Source organism: Fusarium coffeatum, assembly GCF_003316985.1.
Source record: "Fusarium coffeatum strain FIESC_28 chromosome Unknown BRIP53273_contig_106, whole genome shotgun sequence".
In the NCBI taxonomy this organism is placed as follows: domain Eukaryota; kingdom Fungi; phylum Ascomycota; class Sordariomycetes; order Hypocreales; family Nectriaceae; genus Fusarium; species Fusarium coffeatum.
The window spans coordinates 179194-198332 of NW_022157899.1; the positions used below are offsets into that span (position 1 = coordinate 179194).

The following is a 19139-nucleotide window of genomic DNA, read 5'->3' on the forward strand; positions in this document are numbered from 1 at the left end:
ATGAGGTGATCGACGAGCTAGTAAGCAAGGACCAACTCTCATGAACGACATACATCCATCCATCATGACTGCCTGGATAAGGCGAGATCAGACTTTAAGCAATTGAGATTTTATTTTTAAGACCAGAAACAGGAAAGAAAAAAGAAACACCAGGCGACAATGTCTTCGGGTGTGCTCGAGAAGAAAGGTCTGTGAGGGCCGAGCACGCATTGCATGTCAGCAAAGCAGTTCTCACCCAGAGTGTTCCGTTTGTTTTTAGACCACATATCAACGTCGGTCTGCCTGTGACGGGACACATCTCGGCGTTACCAACGCGGGGGCTGATGCGTTCCCCATACTCGAAGAGAACTGGGGACGCCATCAATCAAATGTGCTCAAGCATAGGCTAATAGGTAGGTTCATGTTGTCCCAGCAGTATGGTTTCTTGGGGGATCTGAGATTGGCCATTGTTATTTGACTGAGATTATTATATCTCATAATGGCCCGATCTATGTGACTGCCTTTCAGGGGTAGTACCTACTACTCGGAGCTAAGCTACCTTAGTACCTAGGTAGGTACCTAGTGTGGGTTGTCTTTTAGAGTTTCGCATGTGTTACCTGGAAGCCATAGCTAGACTCGGTGCTACCTTGGATCATAGCTTGGAGGATAGCTTTCGATGCCGATGTTTACAACAAAGCTGAGCTTGGTTCGACTTGAAAAGAGCCCACACATCATACAGTATCTACAAGGTAATAGACGCCAGGCGTTACGGCCCCGCACTCCGCTCTATTAGAAGTTGGCGCTAAGGCGAGCTTCACTCTTGCATTCGTATGTGAGCGGGTCTCTTTTGCTGTAAGCGTGTAAGTTGCTTTGACAATGGAGTTGGAATACGGTCTGGATCTGTGTCGATTGGCATGAGGGGGAGGGGAAGACCATTGACGCGCAGAAACGGTCCATGGGTCATTGGAATGAGACACTCGTAGCCGAGCTTGACCATGCCATATGGTAAGATACTTGGAGGTACAGGGTATGTTATGTGGACTAGATACCTTTCTACTAAGGTAGTATCTACACATCTATTGTCCACTCGAGCTGTATTCCTTATAAGTACTGGCAGCAATTGTATTGACCTTGGTAACAAATGCATCGTTCTATAAAAGGATGCGTGCGTCGACAATGTCGTCATGTTACAGAACGGAACGGTTGCTGCGGGGGGAGGGGAAACATGCCATGCCATGCCATCCCACCAGCTCGTGATGGTATGCGACTGGGTTGAGAGGGGAGCAGGCCAAACAACAAGACGACATTGGCGGGTAACCGGAGTGAAAGTGACTGGATGTGACCCAACATGAGTTAGAAGAAGCGGCTACTGTACCGGTCAGTACCACTACAGCAGTCCATCCATGCTATTGCACGCTAATTTAAGCAATCGATGGTAGCTCTGTTGTCTCGTCTTGCCATGAGGAGTAAGGTAAGGACGAATGTACAAGCACAAACAAGAGCAGGCAGGAGGTTGTCATGATGAATGGATGGGGTGGGACCGTGAAGGAGATGGACGGAAAGCTCCCTCCCACCATCGCACTTGCCGACCTATAAGCTCAACAAAGCTCCCCCTCAGCTTCTGTCAGTCATGATCGGGTCTCTTCCTCCTTTTCTTTCCCTTCCACTCCCAACCTCATCATCCTCTATTGACCTCCTATTTACCTAACTTCGCCTTATAGGCAGTATCAGTTTGCAATTGGTACTCACAGCTCTCACCTTCATCCGTCCTTATTGTACCCTGGTCGTTCTTCTTCCCCATATCTCTTTTGTCAACTCCACCAAGGCTCAAGCTTCCCCTGTTCCCCAAGCTGCCGCCTTCTCCGGATCCCCATCGGATCAGCTAAACGAACGAGTTCTCCAGTCGTCCCCATCCGCCAAAGCACCCTGTGATTTGGAGAGTTCGACGGATAATCGCAACGCCCTACTTGAAATCTATCAGTTTCAAGATTTCTTTGTCACATCAACCTATTTGCCAAGAAACACCCGCCTGATTTCCTACGTTGATTGGGATCTGAGCTCCCCGAAAGTAGTAGGGCACTCAACAAGCTACTGCAACTTTACCTTGCACCAACGACCCCGCTCCCCCACCTAAAGCTGTACACATCTCGTGTCTTTAGCCAGTCGTCTTATCTGACGTACAGTACTCGTTCAGTGGCATCAGTCAACCTTGATGTAAGTGATCTGATCTGATTCTCGCTTCAGAATATGACATGGGTTTTGCATTGGGCGGTTGAGTACTTAATTGCCTCGTGGGACACTTTCTCTTCTTTTTCGTTTTCCAGTTACCTTCTGCTTCATATCACTTGACTAACAAGGTTGCCGACAGACGCAATGGCATCCGAACAGCAACGTCTGCCCACCCGTGAGAGGCGCCCCTCCACGTCGGCTCCGATCGTCGATATCCAGGGTGCTGTTGGCCCCGCAGGCATCTCCCGTCCAAAGCACACCCGAACTGCCACTGGCTTTGGTCCAAGTGAGATCAAGAGCTTTGAAGGTACGTTGTTTATCATACAACAAAATTGCATAGCGGGGGATTGGTCGTTTTGACTTTCCCAATTCCTTTCCTTCTCCTTATAGCTACCCATTCGTGACCCTCGGTGACCCACTTGTCAACGTCCACTTACACTTGTTAGCCTCTATCCCCGAGCCTCAGCGTGAAGCTTGGAAGCGTAACCAGTCTAAGGGATTTACTGGTAAAGACGGCTTCGAGCAAGAAGTAGTTCGCCATGTCGAGACAACACTCGCTCGCTCGGTTTTCAATTGCGATGAACATGCAGCCTATTCTGCTACCAGTCTGGCTTTCCGCGACCGTCTAATTCTAGATTGGAACAGGACTCAACAAAGGCAGACCTACCGCGATTCCAAGCGTGTTTACTACTTCAGTCTAGAGTTCTTAATGGGTCGAGCCCTCGACAATGCCATGCTCAACGTAGGCCAGAAAGATACTGCAAAGGGTAAGTAAACTCGAATCTAAACATCCTCTTCATGCGCTGACACTAGTATCAAGCTGGTCTTGCTGAGCTCGGATTCCGAATTGAGGATATCATTACTCAAGAGAACGATGCTGCGCTGGGCAACGGTGGCCTTGGCCGACTGGCTGCTTGTTTCCTTGACAGTCTGGCCTCCCTTAATTACCCCGCCTGGGGTTATGGTCTTCGATATCGATATGGTATTTTCAAGCAGGAAATTGTCGATGGGTATCAAGTTGAGGTGCCTGACTACTGGCTTGACTTTAATCCCTGGGAGTTCCCTCGACACGATGTTACAGTTGATGTAAGTAACACAACATCTTATCATGGTCGAAGCACAGCTGATCAGGTATAGATTCAATTCTTCGGCCATGTTAGGAAGACCACGGATGCGAACGGTAAGTCTGTTGCTATCTGGGAAGGGGGTGAAATCGTCCAAGCCGTCGCCTACGACGTCCCTATCCCAGGTTATGACACGCCCACTACCAACAATTTGAGACTCTGGTCCAGTAAAGCTTCTGGTGGAGAATTCGACTTCCAAAAGTTCAACAATGGCGATTACGAAAGTTCAGTTGCCGATCAACAGCGCGCTGAGACCATCAGCGCCGTTCTGTACCCCAACGATAACTTGGAGCGTGGAAAGGAGCTTCGTCTGAAGCAGCAGTACTTCTGGGTTGCAGCCTCCCTCTATGATATCGTTCGCCGCTTCAAGAAGTCCAACCGTCCTTGGAAGGAGTTCCCCGAACAGGTAGCTATTCAACTCAACGACACTCACCCTACGCTGGCCATCGTCGAGTTGCAGCGAATTCTCATCGACATTGAACATCTCGAATGGGACTTGGCCTGGGACATTGTCGTCAACACTGTGAGTATTGCCTCTTCTGGACATGCTTCTATTTTCTAACAACGGTCAAGTTTGGCTACACCAACCACACTGTCTTGCCTGAAGCTCTGGAGAAGTGGCCTGTTGGTCTGATCCAGCACCTTCTGCCTCGTCACTTGCAGATTATCTACGACATTAATCTCTTCTTCCTCCAGAAGGTCGAGAAGGCTTTCCCCAACGACCGTGACATCTTGAGAAGAGTGTCTATCATTGAGGAGTCTCAGACAAAGATGGTACGCATGGCGTTCCTAGCAATTGTCGGATCGCACAAGGTCAACGGTGTCGCAGAGTTGCATTCCGATCTGATCAAGACCACCATCTTCAAAGACTTTGTCGAAATCTACGGCCCTGACAAATTCACCAATGTCACCAACGGTATCACTCCTCGCCGCTGGCTCCACCAGGCTAACCCTCGCCTTTCGGAACTGATCGCATCCAAGGTTGGGGGCAACGGTTTCCTCAAGGATCTCACAACTCTCAACCAACTCGAGAAGTATGCCGAGGATAAAGAATTCCGAAAGGAGTGGTCAGAGATCAAGTACGCCAACAAGGTTCGACTTGCTAAGCTCATCAAGTCCGCCGTGGGTGTCACTGTGAACCCTTCCGCATTGTTTGATGTCCAAGTCAAGCGAATTCACGAGTATAAGCGCCAGCAGCTCAACATCTTTGGTGTCATCCATCGATACCTTTATCTCAAGTCTCTGTCCCCTGAAGAGCGCAGGAAGGTCGTTCCTCGTGTTTCCATCTTTGGAGGCAAGGCTGCACCCGGGTACTGGATGGCGAAGCAGATTATTCATCTCGTCAATGCTGTTGGTTCTGTGGTGAACAACGACGAGGACATTGGCGACCTACTTAAGGTTATCTTCCTGCCTGATTACAATGTCAGCAAGGCTGAGATCATCACACCGGCTTCGGACCTCAGCGAGCATATTTCTACGGCGGGTACCGAGTAAGTGAGCACCAAAAAGATGAGAGAAAAGCGACTGACATATTCCACAGGGCGTCTGGCACTAGCAACATGAAATTTGTGTTGAACGGTGGTCTCATCATTGGTACTTGCGATGGTGCCAACGTAAGCAAATATCAACTTTCCTTTCAGAGTCCATCACTGACCAGACCTAGATCGAAATCACTCGCGAGATTGGCGAGAACAACATTTTCCTGTTCGGAAACCTTGCCGAAGATGTCGAAGACCTCCGCCACAGTCATCAATACGGCTCACACGAGATCGATCCTGATTTGCAGAAGGTGTTTGCTGAGATTGAGAAGGGCACGTTCGGTTCAGTCCACGACTTTAGTGCTTTGGTTGCAGCCGTCCGCGATCATGGTGACTACTACCTGGTGTCTGACGACTTCCACAGCTACAACGAGACCCATAAGCTGGTGGACGAGGCATATCAAAACCAAGAGGAGTGGATCAAGAAGACAATCACGTCTGTATCTCGCATGGGCTTCTTCAGCAGTGATCGCTGCATTGATGAATATGCTGAGAGTATCTGGAATGCCGAGCCTCTTGTTGTCCATGATTAGACCATGAAAGATTTGGTTATAATAAAGGTAGACATGGGTATGTGGATAGATTCACCGTCCGGCGTGGATTAAACGTGAGGGATAGCAAGAAGCGTAAAGATGAGTAGATTGATGCAATATGATTGGATGGAGAGAATTATGTTGAGCAGTGAGACAGATACATGGCAAGAGTGTGCAATGGATAGGCTTCTCTTTTGTAATGAAACGTTCACGATACATTGTTCATAGTTAGTCCTTGGCCGTCTTGTAAGCGCCTGCTTCTCTGTCGTATGAGTATGCTTCATGTGGTCATCTTGTTTGTTGTCAAGATAAAAGTTACTTGAAAACGAATGGGGTGCTACCTAATGTTCAGGTACGATAAGTAGGGTAAAGATCAGTAGTGTAGATCGATAAAGAATCCGAACGGGCTGTTCAGCCTGCAAGACACCGCATTTTCCCAACCCCACACCATATACATATGCGCACTGCTAAAGAAAGAAACATCGGTAAGAGTACTCTGTGGGGAAGTATGTCCACGAATCGAAGGAAGCTGGTGTTCTAGAGGAGGTCTAGGCAGGGGTTAGTTGGGGATTTATAGGCATCTTTGCCATGTTGCATGTCAAGTGTGAATGCTAGTCCAGGGATTTAAGGATTCTAGCCGGACCGTAAGAGAGGACGATATTCTAGGACTAAACACAGCCCACGCACATGCATTTTAGATTGTGTTGAAAGGGTTGCACCCTGAACCACGACCGCGGTAAAGGATGATGTCAGAAGAGGGAGTCGGAGATGGCGATATCGTTAGCACTTGGCTTAGTACTGTGCTCTATATAATATGTACAGTAGTCTGAGTGGATGATCAGAGTGAAAGGTTGACGAGCTGTGGACCACGATGATTCGGTACCAAACAGTTGGTACAGTTGGGGCGGGAGTTCCCTTGGTTGCTCGCCTGTGCGAAGATCTGTGAGAAAGACAGAGTTTGAAGATTCGGTGGATGCCGATCAGATGGTCTCGAACGGAGGGGCAGTAGCCGATCTGTACGAGAATAGGATAAGGAGGGTTCTCCTGGGTTAGGGGAACGGGAGCGGGAGGGCAAGATGAATCTCAGACGGGATAGGATGAGATGGGATGGAAGGGAGATGGATGGAGGGATCGACAGGGCAGGCTCGTATTATGAAGCGAGGGTTGAGCGGTGATGGCCTGATTGATACATGCTTTATCTACTTGTGTACGGATAAACCGTGACATTTTGATCTCGAATGGTAATCGAGTGTGTGACCTCGTTACGATTCAGTGTTTGCATATAAGTCATCGGGGAGCCTTGTTGTCACTTGCCAATGACATTGCAAGTCCTCACCGCAACAGTGAAACAAGCAAGCCATGATTGAGGAAGACGGACATTTTATTCATTCATCAAGAAAACCATTGCATCCATGTACCTACTGCATGGACTGTTGGTGTACTGTACAACAGTTGTTCAATGTCAGGGCTATTATTCCTGTGGGACTCTTTACCATTCACATCCGAGCACATGCATACAATAAAGTGTGTGTATTCAAGATGACGTAGATAAACGAGGGAAAAAAAAAAAAGAGATGCCGATAAACCTGGACAAATTCATTGCAGGGTCGCAGTGAGCGCGTGATGAAAACCAACCTCAGATTGATGTGATATGTAGTCAATTCAAGTTGAGTTGGATTGTTTGGGAAGTGGCTCCACCTCAGAGATTATTCGGGAGAATATTCGATCGTCCCATGCAATTCACGATGAGCGGGTTACGTCGTTGAGCGTGAGGGATCGGGACCATAAGTACCTTTTGGGCGAATGTTGGGTGTAAAGGTACAGACCCACACAAAAAGATCAGAGATCGAAGAGGGTTCTGGCGCCGTTGGAAAAGACCCTAAGGAGAGGTAAAGGGAACCTAAGGGGAAGGAACCTTAGTGCATTGGGCGTGCGCTGTCAAGATAGTTGACAGGGGTTAGGAGTTAGGACAGTGGAGGCTGAATTGACGTCATATCTTGAAACATGCCATGTGAAGTTGAATGCAGGTTTCTGCAGACACGAGACAAGACAAGACAGATAGTAGAAGAAAACATGGTTAATTCAAGGCACTATGATGTTTTGTATGATGGTTATAATTGTAAATATGAGCAACAGATAATATTATCGAACATGGTGGTTTATTAAAGTGATGCCATGATAGGTGACTTGCTCAAGTCAGGGTGGTCTTGGCATGAAAGTCCCAGCAGGTATAGGCTTGAGAGTGGATTCTGTCCATCATGGCAGTCAGTCTATGTACTACCTTATGTACTTTACTTATTAACTTGAATCACATAGATGCCAGCAAGACAACAAACAGTTTCTACATACGCAGGCATGGAATGACTATACAAAGACCAGACACTCAACAAGTATCAGGTATTGCAAGCAGTGCATCTAGCGTCTCATCATCAAGTCAAGTAACATCCATAATGAGAGAAGGATGATTTCAACCGTCTCTCAAAGACCCTGATTTGCATGGACTAGGTATAGAACCTAGGAAGGCCAACCGATATCTGTAAGGGCTCGCAGCAGGTAACCATCCATCGGTCCATCGATCAATCAAATTTTCAACTTTCCGCATATTGAATGAGAAAGCCCCATCATTTGTTCGTAAAACAGATAGTGTCTGCTGTAAGTGAGTAAGTGTAGCGCATAACCTTGATATCCACCACTCTGAGAGATCTCGATCCCATTACGTGTTGCGCCTTGCCAGGGTCTCTCCAAGGGGAAAGAGCAGAGATCAACCAGACCAAACCAAATAGACGGTGACAAGGGATGGGGTCCTCCCGTCTTTGTCTACCTAGGTAGGTACCTAGGTAGGAACCTGTAGGCACTAAGTAGTCAGTCGCAGGTAGGTAGGCACAGAGCATCTCAAGCCTCCATACGCCCCGGAGCTCTCTTTCCCCTCCTCATGCACCCCCCACCTAAAAAAAAAAGAGAAACCGGCGGCCCTCCGTTCACACAAACCAATACCAATACTTGACGCTTCATGACTGCCCTAGGAATTCCTATTCCATGTCATGGCATGTCCTCTGCCATGGATGTCACGTATATATGTACATGTACCCTCCCATCCCTCATGTAAACCCGTCTCCTTGTTGAACTTTCGCTTTTCCCTCCGTCCTCTTGCAACCTTTCTCCTCTTACAACCAACCTGCTTACCTACCATCCTTTGCCTTGTTAGCATTGCGATCGACACTTGACCGACCATCCTGACTTGACCCGAAACAAGTCTTGCACTCGAGGTCGCTTTCACAAGCAAAAGACGAACAGAGGTAAGCTTTTCTTGTTGCGCAGACAATACCCCAGAGTCTCCCTCAACGCTTCCGATCCTACCCCCCAGTCAAGACCAGGCAATGTGCCTGTTTCGTCCGGCCTCTGGCAATCAACCACAAGAGAGCATTGGCTGGTTGGTTTATTGGGGGACGATGGCGTCAAGGGCACCTCAATCTATGGAGTTGGGCAGTTTTGGACCCCACCGCTGCTGTGGGTGTATGGGACACAGCCCGGAGTGAAGAGCCGCGGTGATCTCCAAGTTAGACGGTGCCCAGGCCCCCCAAGGTTCAGGTCTGCGTCGCCTACACTGGACAGGAAGTGATACAGACAGATTCAGGCGCTATTTCTGGTTTCTGTGCTGCCACCCGACCACTATTGTTGGACAAGACAGGACCTGGTCTTCCGACGTCTAGTTCGCCTTCAGGGCAGTCTCATTCCCAGACGCCCCGCCCGGAGCTGCCCCTCACCAGTCATAGCCCTGACTTTACGGTACACGACATGGAACTCATGGACTGTTTCCGATTCACCAGCAGTTGCTCTAGTGGTTATTTGCTGCTCAGCATTGGCTGCTTGGGGTGGCGATTCTATGGACGGCTTCCAGAACTGCTCACCAACCCGCCTGATTGACTTTATCATTTTTACCAGTACCTACCTATGTAGCAGTCGCTAATACTTCAGTGATTGACAGACACGTTGCCGTCGCCTACATTACCTACCCCGCTTAGGTCCTACCTGTCAACGACACCTTAATACATTCGTCGAAGGAAAACAACAGTCACAAAAGAGTCCAAAGCGACAATTAACGACAAACGTCGATCGCCGAGAAAGACTTTCAGTAATCCAGTCATCAATCAACCAAATTCCTTGAACCACTATCCAGTGGGAAATTCCCGCCCCGCGCTCGATACACTCTAATCGACATCGAAAACCTGCATCGCTTTTTTTTACTGCTACCCCGGTCACGGTCATCGTCTTTTTCTCGATCGTCGATTTCCCATTCACCTGACCCATTATCGGTCCATCCCATTTCCATCCCCAGCAACCCGTCCAATCCAACAGCTAGATTGCCTTTTCTACTCTTTACTTTATCTCGCACTGCACGCCAGGACCATCAACCAGCCCTGACTTGACGATCTTGGACGATTACGTCTGCGCCCCGCCCACCATCCATCATCTATACCTCATTGCATCCTGTTCCTCGTTTTGCAGCTAGGAAACTCTTCACCTTTCACTCTCACTCTTACCCTCAACCTTCTCGCCCAACAACCACACATTCACCATGGCCGAGTTTGTACGCGCCCAGATCTTCGGAACCACGTTCGAGATCACCTCGAGGTAAGTTAGATATCCTTTTTTGAGGTTTACCAGTCGTCCATCCATCGCATTGCTGACTCGTCTTGCGCAGATACTCCGATCTCCAGCCTGTTGGCATGGGAGCTTTCGGTCTCGTTTGGTACGTCCACCCGATCCTTACAGCTGTTCCTGCACCCGAAAACTGACCGATTCCTCACAACAGCTCTGCCCGGGATCAGCTCACCAACCAAAATGTTGCCGTCAAGAAGATTATGAAGCCTTTCAGCACACCTGTGCTCGCCAAACGTACATACCGTGAGCTCAAGCTGCTCAAGCACCTTAAGCATGAAAACGTGAGCGCCAGCCCCGCCATAGCTCAACCCCGCGTAGCTTGATTGAACGCGTCCCCATGTCTTTTGCCTTCTTCGAACAATTGTTCGTTTCATGACGCTAATAGGACTTTTCATTAGGTCATTTCCCTCAGTGATATCTTCATCTCGCCTTTGGAAGACATGTACGTTACCCAGCTACAATTGGCTCTACCCCTCCCCCGCCGCGTTTCCCCGCGTCCTTGCGCTGACAGCATTGCAGCTATTTCGTCACAGAACTCCTCGGTACCGATCTCCACCGATTATTGACCTCTCGCCCTCTCGAAAAGCAGTTCATCCAGTACTTCCTTTACCAGATTATGGTATGTCCAAACCAAGTCTCGCCAAGCGAGATCTATTTGTTGATGGCCACATTTGCTAACTTTTGGTCTCCCTACAGCGTGGTCTCAAGTACGTGCATTCGGCCGGCGTTGTTCACCGCGATCTCAAGCCTAGCAACATTCTCGTCAACGAAAACTGCGATTTGAAGATCTGCGATTTCGGTCTTGCACGCATCCAGGACCCTCAGATGACAGGTTATGTCTCCACACGATACTACCGAGCTCCCGAGATCATGCTCACCTGGCAAAAATACGACGTCGAGGTCGATATCTGGAGTGCTGGCTGCATTTTTGCTGAGATGCTCGAGGGAAAGCCTCTATTCCCCGGAAAGGATCACGTCAACCAATTCTCCATCATCACTGAGCTGCTCGGTACTCCTCCTGATGATGTTATTAACACCATCGCTAGCGAGAACGTGAGTTACCCAAAACACTTGAAACTGTTATCTAGGACCTCAATCCTGACCATGTATAGACTCTCCGGTTCGTGAAGTCGCTACCTAAGCGTGAGCGCCAGCCTCTACGCAACAAGTTCAAGAACGCCGACGACTCAGGTATGCTTATAAACGTTAGGCTTGATTCAGGGGCATTGAGCTGACAAAAGTGATAGCTATCGACCTTCTCGAGCGCATGCTTGTCTTCGACCCTAAGAAGCGAATAACTGCCACTGAGGCTCTCGCTCACGATTATCTCTCTCCCTACCATGATCCTACGGATGAGCCCGTGGCTGAGGAGAAGTTCGACTGGAGTTTCAACGATGCTGATTTGCCCGTTGATACATGGAAGATCATGATGTAAGTCTAACGGGATGTTCATTACGCTACAAGTGCTGACATACGCAGGTACTCGGAGATTCTAGACTATCATAATGTTGAAGCTGGTGTTACCAACATGGAGGAGCAGTTTAACGGACAATAAAGGAGAGAAGTGGTTAATAAAGGGGAGGAGATGCTACCAGTGCATGCACACTTGAGGGAGAAGCAGACCAAGTCAGTGCCGATGATACCACGAAATTCAACGCATACGCCCATGATCCATCCCACCACACTCACACTATCCCGTGCCTACATGAAAAAGACGATACAGGAGAAGCGACAAGACTTGAAAGGAAGACGAGTGCCGAGATATTCACCGCAACCACTAAGCATGCACATGCAAGAACACGGACGCACGTACTGGCGTTGGGGAGACAAGGGAAAGACTTTGGAATTGTTTGACAGGCATGTTTTGAAACAGCTACCTCTATGAGGGAAATGTTTTATTGTCTCGAGCTAAGAGGAGCTTTTTATCACTATTTTTTTTTTACTTGTTTATTACTGTTATCTGCTACACCTTTTCTCAACATATATGCTCCTTTTCTTATTGTTATTTTATCGGTTCAAGCAAGGTTGCAGCGGGGCATGAAAATACACGACACACGAGGGCTTTTTTTTTTTTTTTAAGGTTACAATGATTATTCCGGCTCACTTGTTGGTACCTTTCGGACGTCTGGGTAAATTATAGAGCTCGTAAATGACATGTTATGATCAATCAGTGCACAGTTCCCTTATAAATTACCTACAGTACAGTACAGTACAGCTGGTCTGAAGAAGAGCTAAGTTATGATGCACATCTGCGCTAATTAGGTAGGCATTTCAAGACTTGATAATGTGGTTCGAAGATGAGGTTCAAGGTACGTCATAATTTTGTAATGTTGTCGTATATATAGAAATTATACAAATCGCTCTATATGTGGTGCCTGTTACCTCATCGTATCCACATGCATATATACATAGCAACATTTTGCAAAGAATCATCTACAAATCATGCAATTGTGGTGGCCTTCTATGTTAAAGCAAAGCCTCAAGATCGTCCATTTCACCGCTGTGGTAGACCATGTCGTAAAACTGTCCGCGCTTGTTGTACAAATCGCGAGGCGAACCGTACCTAAAAGGGGTGTCAGTTAGTGATTGATCACACTAGACAAGATTTCAACAACAGTTGAACAACTTACTCAAGGACGCGTCCGGCACTCATGACTACAACAGTATCATAGTCGATAATGGTACGCAGACGATGTGCAATTGTTACCAAAGTACGGTCACCTCCGGCCGCTTCGAGTTCCTGCCGTAGAACGGTCTGGATCCCCCGATCCGTCTCATAGTCCATGCTTGCTGTGGCTTCATCTAGAAGCATCAGCTTGTTTTGGCGGATAAGTGCACGGCAGAGCGAGAGGACTTGTCTTTGGCCATGTGAGAAATTTTCACCACGAGGATCAACACTTGTCGCTAGGTTCACTAAGTTGTGTTCGCCGTGGGATGAGCATGTGTCGTTGTCGCTGTCGTCGGAAGCCTGTGGAGAGAACGAAGCAATTCCCTTGCAATTCTCGAGAGCCTTGTCGAGGACCTCCTTGGGAACTCTGCCACCAGGGTCCAGGTTCGACTCGACGGTGCCGTTGAACAGAACTGCCTCCTGGGGAATGATTGTAAGACTCTCGCGAAGGCGGTGTCGAGGGACTTTTGTAATATCAACGCCATCGTAAAGGATCTCGCCTGAGACCACGTGTGTAAAACGCAAGAGGGAGAGAACAAGCTACGGAACATCACCGTTAGTATTACAGCACATTCCTCGAGCATATGATACTTACCGTGCTCTTGCCAGACCCTGTTCGTCCTACAACGGCCACGCGTTCACCAGCTTTGAACTTCAGATTCACGTCGGTAAGAACGTCGGGTCCGTCAGGATCGTACCGAATTGTCACGTTCCGAAACTCGATGTTCCCAGTGCTCGGCCAATGCTTAGGAAGCACATGCGAAGGGTCGTCTGTGTATTCGCCCTCCTCTGGATAACTCTTGTCGTCTTTCTCCTCTGGTTCTAATTTGACGTACTCTTTGACTCGGTGAAACTTGGTATTGGGTCAGCAGGTGCTCGGTAAAAGAAGTGATTGTACTTACGCTCTGCATCTCTACTTCGAGATCGTTCATGGCTCGTACCAACAGTAATATTGTCTGGCTGAGTCCGTTGGCGTTGGTAAGAGAGAAACCAACCAGTCCTGCAGCCACGACGCCGGTTTGTGAAACAGCAATTATACCGGCCGAAAGACTGACAAGAGCCGTCACCAAGTCGACACGCACAGCCACCCAGCGGTTCGCATTGAAGCTGGCCTCTGACGAAGCTGACCAGGTGCGAAGTTTAGCTGCCAATTCCTCTCTGAACGTTGATGCCATTCCGTCCCTGGCACGGATAATGGGCAGGCCCGCGAGAGTATCCGCAAACTGAGAAAAGACGGGTGACTGCGCTGAAGAGGTCAGTCGCTTTATTACGACTGCAGTTCTTGTGTAAGCCTCGCCAATGAGAATGCCAAATAAGCATGTGAAGAGTGCTGGTATCATGAAAATCGGCATGATACTGCTGACAGCTCCAATTCGGAATAGCATTAGAAGAATAGTATCAAGCATGATGCGCAGCATGGTACTGATCGTTCCATCCAAAGATGCCATGTCACTAGAGAAGCGGTTGGTGATACGTCCAATGGGGATGTGCTTGAACCACGACAGCGAGACGCGCATGATGGCACGAATGAAGTCGTTGTGAAGTTTTCTTGCGGCGTTCCAGGCTCCCCACTCAAACATTATAATGGCTAAACAGTAGCTGCCGATTTCGAGCAATGTAAGGCCGGCAAAGATACCCATGTAATAAGGAATGTCGACATGAGCTTGATGGTTGTATGCCTCGACCCAAACAGAAAGCCACAAAGTGGAGAGGAACGTGAAGATGTTTGTGGCCAGAAGGAGTCCAAGGCAAGTAAATACGAACACGGGATGTCCAAAGTAATTCATATATTGTAGAACTGGTGTTGAAGTTAGCAGAAGTCCAAAACGGTAAGGGGTGTGCTTACATGTCATGCGACCAACTTTTCCAGAAGCTTTCATCTCCTGGCTCACAATATCCCTAAGATATTTCTCTTCCAGAATTTTGTTTGCATCATTCAGATCATCACTGTGAGGTTGAATCTCCCGTACCACATCATCGTGTGCTTCATCCTCGTCAGCGTCTCCTCCTAGGACTTGGGCGATGGCAATTGGCCTTCGAACAACACCGATCTGGGGTTCTGCTGACTCTACTTGGCCCCTATCCAACACAACAGAAAGGTCGGCTTGCTCTGCAATCCAAGGGAGATTAGTTACAAGCACAGTTGTCCTACCAGTCAAAAGGTCAGTACAGAAGCAGTGTTTCCAAACACCAGCAGCGGTCTTTGCGTCAAGAGCAGCAAAGATGTCATCGAGTAGTAGTAGCGGCGCTCTGGAATACAAAGCTCTAGCGAGGGCCACTCTTGCTTTTTGGCCGCCCGAGAGGGAGGTTCCGTTCTCGCCTACGATGGTCATGTCCCTAGCTGGTAGCTCCTTGAAGTCTTCCCAAAGGCAACATGCTTCAATAACCTTGTCGTAGCGAGCTTTTTCCATCAGGCTGCCAAAAAGGATGTTAGCTTGAATGCTATCATTTTGTAACCAGGACGACTGGGAGGCATATGCTATGTCCTCGGGCCTGGTCACAGATCCACTCTCCAGGTAGGTTTCACCAAGAATAGATAACAGAAGGGTAGTCTTCCCACTGCCACTTGAGCCACCAATCACATTGAGACCTCCTTGCGCAAAGTCTATGGTGATGTCGTTCAGTGTGAACGTGGCGGCCTTTGTCTTCCGGAACGAGGCGCTGTCAATGTGGAGCGGACCAACTGGATATTCTGGTATGGAGACAGTACTTTCGAAGTATTTATCAAGTCGAGTTACTGAAACCAGTGCGCTCGCGAAGTTCCTGCCAAAGGCACTAGCTTGCATTATATTTCGGCGAACATTCTTGACAAGGAAGATGGTCGTAAAAGCGGTTGCAGCATCGAGTCGGCGTTTGGAAAGGCCAACGTGCAGACCAAACATTACGAGGAGGGACAGATATGGAACTATCTGCATACATTGGTTCAGAGAGGCCTGGATCAAAGAGGTTCTCCATAGCTCCTTTTGCTCGGCCGAGCGTGCACCGATGATCTTGTCCGTGATAGGATCTTCCCATGCAAAATACTTGATGGCCCGAAGAGAAGCAAGATACTCTGTCACTAGGGACATGCGAGAATCTTGAGCTTTTCTGACTTGGCGCTGTGAATAAAACATCAGGCGTCCAAGCCAGATCGAAACAGGAGCAGCCAGGAATAGAATGGCATTGCCAACCAAAGATGCCCAACCCATCATCCTGTACATGCCGAAAAGGGATATTAAAGTCCCAACGGGAGTGCCGACAGTGGCCTGAATGATATCCCGTGACTTATAGATGGCATCTATATCGGAAGCCATGAGATTGGCTAAGCGTCCAGCTGATGTGCTTTTGGTACTCGTCTGCCCACTCGTGTTCTTAGATTTCGTGCCCGCTGACTGTAACTCGAAGGGGTCTTCTTCCATTTCCATTGAAGCCAAAGCAGTATAATACAGCTCCTGGGTGAAGGCAGATTTAATACGGACCACAAGTCTGGTGGATGTAAAGATGTACTGCTGAAAGGCAATAGAACGCGATAATGGACCAATAAACATGAGGAGTAGCCAGAGCCATGGCTTATATACAGCACCACTCGGATTAGCAAGATACTCAAGCAGCTTGAACATGGCATATGCAGCGATGTTCTCGACTGTGTACGATGTGGCGACCCAGAAGGCCATGAGAAGTAACTCCCGCTTCTGGAACCGAAGGACTGTGAAGAGGGTCTTTTTAGAGATGGAGCGGGCTTCCTGGACGCGGCGGAGGAGATACATAGGCTCGTCATACCATGCTATCCTTGGAATATCAGCCATATCGAGTTTTCTCTTCATTCCCTTCCAAATAACTGGTGTCAGCCAATCGTATGTGCAGTAATAGGTGAACCAGCTGCAAGTTTCCTCGGGAGCCGGCTCACTCTGATCATAGCCAGGAATGTTGAGCTCAACCTGCAGAGGGTTCCATTCTCTTGGAGTAATGACTGCGATCACAGAAGCCACTGCGATGGCAACGATACCCCCCGAGGTACTTGTATCGTGGAGACAGACGGTGCCTGTCTGGATGCACGGCAGTGTATGACCAGCAACGAGGATGACCATGGTAGCTGGGAGCACAAAGTTGATTTGATGCAGTGCTACATGGCGCCATTGAAGGTGGTTGAAGAGGCGTAGAAGGCCGAGGATGAAGGCATATGCAACAGAAAATATGTTAATCCAGTGTAGTTTATCTTGCGTATAAGCAAGTGTAACGAATACTACGGCAGTGAGCCTTGCCGTCTGTGAGGCGATTTCATACGGCCAACGTATTTTGGCAGCTTTAGATCGACAACTTGACTCTTGTCGGCGAATTCGATCTAGGCTGTAGATGAGTTGCATAAGTGATAGGGAGAGTACCACAGCTTGTGGTATTCCAGAGTGGGCAAAGCGTGACACCTTATGGATCCATGGGACTTGAGAAGACGATGATGACATAGCATTCTGATAACTGGTTATAATGTCAATATTGCGGTTGCATGGACGTACTGTACTGGTTTACACTTACCTGATCGAATAAGGTGCCGCGGGCAATGATGCAGATTCGTTAACATTATAGGGAGAGAATTCCAAACCGACGAAGCGGTGTATTATGAGATCCATGATGGCGACCAAAATACGAGAATATCTAAGATAAAAGGTAAAGCAGAACAAAACAAAACAGGAACAAGATGGAGTGTGGGTTAACTTAGTTGGTCGGGACAGGCAATAATGAATGTGTGATGTTGCCCGATTCGGCCTTCATCTTAGTATCACGAACGCAACAAAGACGATGGGTGGATGAAAAGATGAAGAAGAAACGAGCCGACTCTGAGTACTAAGCATCAAGATAAGTCAAGGTAGCAGCAGCAGGCGCATTAGTCTTTCATTTTGAAGTCATGATCATTAGGTGAATGGGCTATGCACAAAGTGGGCAAGTGGAGCGCTGAAGCCCGAATATCGGGGGGCGGAATTGGCAACAACAACCCGCGGTTTAGCGCTGAACGTTAACTGCCTAGCGGGTTCACCTCTGATGTTTCCAGTGGATGACGGAACCTGAACGCCGACCCGTGGGGGTACCTGGGGCCCAGGGGCAGGTAGGCAAGCAGGTGGGTAACAGAAGAATTGTCCTCCAAGGTTTAGGCTTCCATAATAGAGTAACCTGACTACTGGTCTGAGCTAGCATAAAGTGACCAAATTATTTCGTCTCTTATGTCTCTAGGGGCCAATTCTTCTGATACCCTGAGGGCAAGTACTGCACCTATGCCCCAGCTGAAAGCAGGGGCCATAAAACAAAGACACCAAAAGGCAAGCATAAGACAAAACCATTGACGCCTAACCTTTGATATCCTTTGACCGCCTCATTCTCATGCCTCTGACCGGTTTCGGAAAACTGTCTTACCTCCTCTGTTGTCTCGCTGACCGTAATGGAGTAGTGAGTGGACGAAAAGAGTGTCTGTGGCTGCATCGGCTACCTGTAAAGGTCACAATGACCGTGTTATCTCCAGGGTAGTAGAGATTCAAGTATCAACGATTATCATGAAAAGAAGACTTTGATCTGGCTGTACAAGCTTAGTTCATGACCTCCATACCTAGGCACATATTGTTAAGATCTCAAGACAATATTGATACTTAGACTTATTGAGTCTTGAGGGAAGTGGCATTCATTCTATACTCTGCTCGATATGGTGGTTACCGCCTGAGGTTACAGCGTGTGCCGTTGATTTGGTGGCTAGCTGTTGGCTCAGACAAGAGAAGCTACCGCTTGTCTGTTTGGTGGAATAGCTCATCTGTTTCTATGTGAATAAGAGTTCAATTTGGCCAAGTCGTTGTCTTCGTATGCCTGATCTATTAGATAATACAAGAAGTGCATACTTATATACTTTCAACAAAACTACTTGAACGTCTCTGTTGAAACGTATTGTACAGGTAGCAGACTTTAACCCCGGGACCCCAGTACTCGGCATACGGAGAGCCGCATTCTGCTACCTGTCATGGCCCGAAGCTGCAGGTATAAGATGAGTTGCTGGATGCCAACCAGCTTTAGTGGATTCGTGATTGCTCGCATCAGAGAAAGGACGGGAAGTCAACAACAGAGACCGGGATAGTTTATATATGAATCGCTGCTCCAACAAAGGCCATATTGTTAACCGCTGAAAGGATTTTGCAAGATTCTTAACTATATAGTAGTTTACAAAATTTCTACTGCCATATCCAACCAACAAGGATTCATAAGCGAATCGGGTGTGCTGGCGCAATGGTAGCGCGTAGTCCTCCTAAGACTAAGGCTCAGGGTTCGAGTCCCTGGTATACCGGAAGAAATCCTTTTCTTTTTGCGGTTGAGCTAACTTGGTGTCATGATGCTTGATTTTGTACTTGTTCCTCGTTTTGCTTCTTAAGTTACTGTACTAGAGGCTGCAACTAAT

The 19139-nt window shown here is 48.1% G+C and overlaps 3 protein-coding genes across 3 annotated transcripts; 2 read left to right on the forward strand and 1 right to left on the reverse strand.

Annotated features, from left to right (window-relative positions):
- Window positions 1–2352: 2352 nt before the first annotated feature.
- On the forward strand, window positions 2353–5403 carry FIESC28_04867 (uncharacterized protein; the record flags this gene model as incomplete). Its single annotated transcript, XM_031159014.1, has 7 exons — window positions 2353–2515; window positions 2655–2975; window positions 3029–3294; window positions 3346–3855; window positions 3906–4822; window positions 4873–4945; window positions 4996–5403. The coding sequence occupies 7 exons, from the start codon at window positions 2353–2355 to the stop codon at window positions 5401–5403; spliced, it is 2658 nt and encodes an 885-aa protein (XP_031016966.1).
- Window positions 5404–9979: 4576 nt separating this feature from the next.
- Window positions 9980–11620, forward strand: FIESC28_04868 (uncharacterized protein; the record flags this gene model as incomplete). The annotated part of the gene is made up of 9 exons (XM_031159015.1): window positions 9980–10035; window positions 10106–10153; window positions 10217–10346; window positions 10464–10507; window positions 10585–10684; window positions 10762–11118; window positions 11178–11256; window positions 11313–11496; window positions 11545–11620. 9 exons carry the CDS (start codon window positions 9980–9982, stop codon window positions 11618–11620), a joined length of 1074 nt encoding a protein of 357 aa, XP_031016967.1.
- A 911-nt stretch (window positions 11621–12531) lies between these two features.
- On the reverse strand, window positions 12532–17337 carry FIESC28_04869 (uncharacterized protein; the record flags this gene model as incomplete). The annotated part of the gene is made up of 6 exons (XM_031159016.1): window positions 12532–12628; window positions 12696–13273; window positions 13329–13586; window positions 13636–14531; window positions 14580–17185; window positions 17243–17337. The coding sequence occupies 6 exons, from the start codon at window positions 17335–17337 to the stop codon at window positions 12532–12534; spliced, it is 4530 nt and encodes a 1509-aa protein (XP_031016968.1).
- Window positions 17338–19139: the final 1802 nt, after the last annotated feature.